This window comes from Penaeus monodon, chromosome 19 (assembly GCF_015228065.2).
Source record: "Penaeus monodon isolate SGIC_2016 chromosome 19, NSTDA_Pmon_1, whole genome shotgun sequence".
NCBI lineage: Eukaryota > Metazoa > Arthropoda > Malacostraca > Decapoda > Penaeidae > Penaeus > Penaeus monodon.
Window position 1 is genome coordinate 1,772,887 of NC_051404.1, and position 2,401 is coordinate 1,775,287.

Here is a 2,401-nt window from a genome sequence, read left to right on the forward strand (position 1 = left end):
ATGCGGAAAGATCATAATTACGGTTTACGATAATTTTTATATTGTCCTTGGAAAGTTGGCTGAGTGTTTTGACCCTGAATTTATAGTGGTTCTGAAGATCCGTCCATTAGTATCCTCATTCTCCTGAAGATGAGAATGAGGGTCCTGTACACAGCCGTGTGGATAACTATCTAACGTATAGTTAAAATTTCCCGTGAAGATGTGTGGGGGGAGGAGGGAAGTTGGACGAACGTTGCCAAGTGGAACTAAACGTGGTTTTAAGCCTTCCTGTTTCTGGACATCCCCACTGGAATCGGCTTTTTCTCTTCCTCTTATTCTAGAACCTATGTATGGTATTGGCAAAATGTGAGTAAAATTTAGATTGTGCTATTTTGGTGATCTCTGTATGTTTATTATTTTGGCAAGTGAAATCGGTGCGTACGCAATAAATTTTACGATACTGCAGTTTGACCCATGGGGCAATGTCTGGCATAGTCTACGGTGTGAATAGTTTAAAACCTGTTTTCAGGACCTACCCCTCTATCAACAAAGAAAGGTTGAAATCGGCCATAAAACTATTCTCTTAAAATTTTCTAGGCGCTTTCACAAAGAGTACACATCCCAGCAAGCATCAACAAATCATTGCTATATTAATACATCTTTCTCATTTCTAGCACGCTAACATTTTCCTCTCCCTTCTTCGGAAAATTTGTCATCCATATGGAATCAATCAAACAGTAATTAGATCCACCATGCTCTAATTCGCATTGAGCCCCAGTGCAGAGAGATGGCAAGGCAGGGGAGGTGTGGAGGCAGACCCAGTGTCAGGCCCTCGCGAACACCGCAGTCAGAGCTCAGTCTCCTCAAGGTTAAGACATGGGCCGATCCAGGGTGAGTCGCGAGCTGGTGTCACAGGAGGTGGTGGTGGTGTGTTGGGGGAAGCTGCACGCGCGGTAGGGTGGGAGGGTGGGTTAAGAGCAGCGCGTTGTGCTTTGGAGAACATTGATGAGAGATGCGGTAGGTCGTGGAGTGTGATACTTGATGATGTGTAAGGTAATTTTTCCCCCCCTTCCCGTGTATCGTTCATGCCATGTCGTATCGTTCAATGGAGGAAAAGCGTGCTCTACGGACGGCACCAGGGAACGGGTAAGGAGATCCTTTGATAAAACTTTAAGCCATGTCGTGAATTATCGGTGTGGTATATATGGTGGAAATGTCATATATCAACGCCGCATGTGAACAGGCTTGCCGGAGATATGGTATAAGCAGGAAGTATAGGTTCATGAACTTGGTGATCAGGCTTGTTTGGGGAAGTTGCGGTCACACAGGTTATTTGAAGATGGTCATATTCCACTCCAAGTTTATTTTATAGTGTTCAATTCTTTGTCATTGCTGCCAAGAAGAGATGTGATTTCCATTACGTGATTCTGTGCTATAAAGATATAAGTGATAGACTATTAGATTAGGTCGTTGTATATCGAAGGATTACTGAAAATCTGTTTATATCGTTACTAAAGAAAAAAAAAGTACTTAATTTGGCATTCCTTATTATACTACACATTCAGTTTCGTATGGTTATGTTACACATTCAATCACAGCCATGACAAACTGTAACGACTGCAATTGTTATAAATAATAAGAAGCAAATATACGAAAACAAAATTATTTTTTTTCAAAACAGTATAATACGTTTCTAAACGGTATTTTTTTTTATATATATCCAAAATATGAAATGTCAGACAGCGGATGAGTTATAGTTCATCAAGCATAAGAATACGTAAAGAAAATTATCTTGCAAGCAAATATTTAGCGATAACACATAATGTTCTATTACACAGCCATGCTCTTATCCATTAAAAAAAATTACATAATACTAAGTACCAAAACCAAACGATTATTCCACATAAATAACCATAGATATATTCTATGCATATCAATCCATAATACGCTTTTGTAACCAGGACAGTTCAGACCACAGTATAATTGCAAAAACAACACACCAACACACATCAGTATCAGTATAATATACACAATACTTTACTATACTCTGCTTCAGCCAACGTTGTCCTTAACACTGACCTCGAGCACGGTCGGTATTTTTCAGGTTGCAAACCCCCATTGCTCAACAGTGCAGTTGCCTACTCACAGAATAACACAGGTAACTTGACGCCCTATGTACTTACCTTCCTCGTTTGTTTAGATATTATCGAGCCCAGATTTACAGAGGGAAAATACAGAACTGTTGGTTAAGTCAAGAAGGATGATATTCAATATGGTGGGAGTTGCGTGACCAACTCGTCCTGTGATATACATCCTTTTTTGTGTGTGATTTTAGATAAACAAAGCAATACTTTGAAGACGTGAACAGGTACATGTATATACTTATTTTTATAGGCATACGTGCATACACGTTTAGATGTAA

At 39.7% G+C, this 2,401-nt stretch overlaps 1 protein-coding gene across 2 annotated transcripts in view; it reads left to right on the top strand.

Moving 5' to 3' along the window:
- The first annotated feature begins 807 nt into the window (after positions 1-807).
- The window catches only part of LOC119584950, a 19,976-nt gene continuing 18,382 nt past the window's right edge, over positions 808-2,401 (top strand). Inside the window, exon 1 of one of the 2 annotated variants that reach the window (XM_037933548.1) lies at positions 808-870. In XM_037933548.1, coding sequence (XP_037789476.1) covers positions 856-870 — 15 coding nt within the window. In that variant the 5' untranslated portion in view covers positions 808-855. Of the gene's footprint in view, positions 871-945; positions 997-2,401 lie in introns of those variants that run through there. The other variant, XM_037933549.1, reaches the window with a different exon arrangement.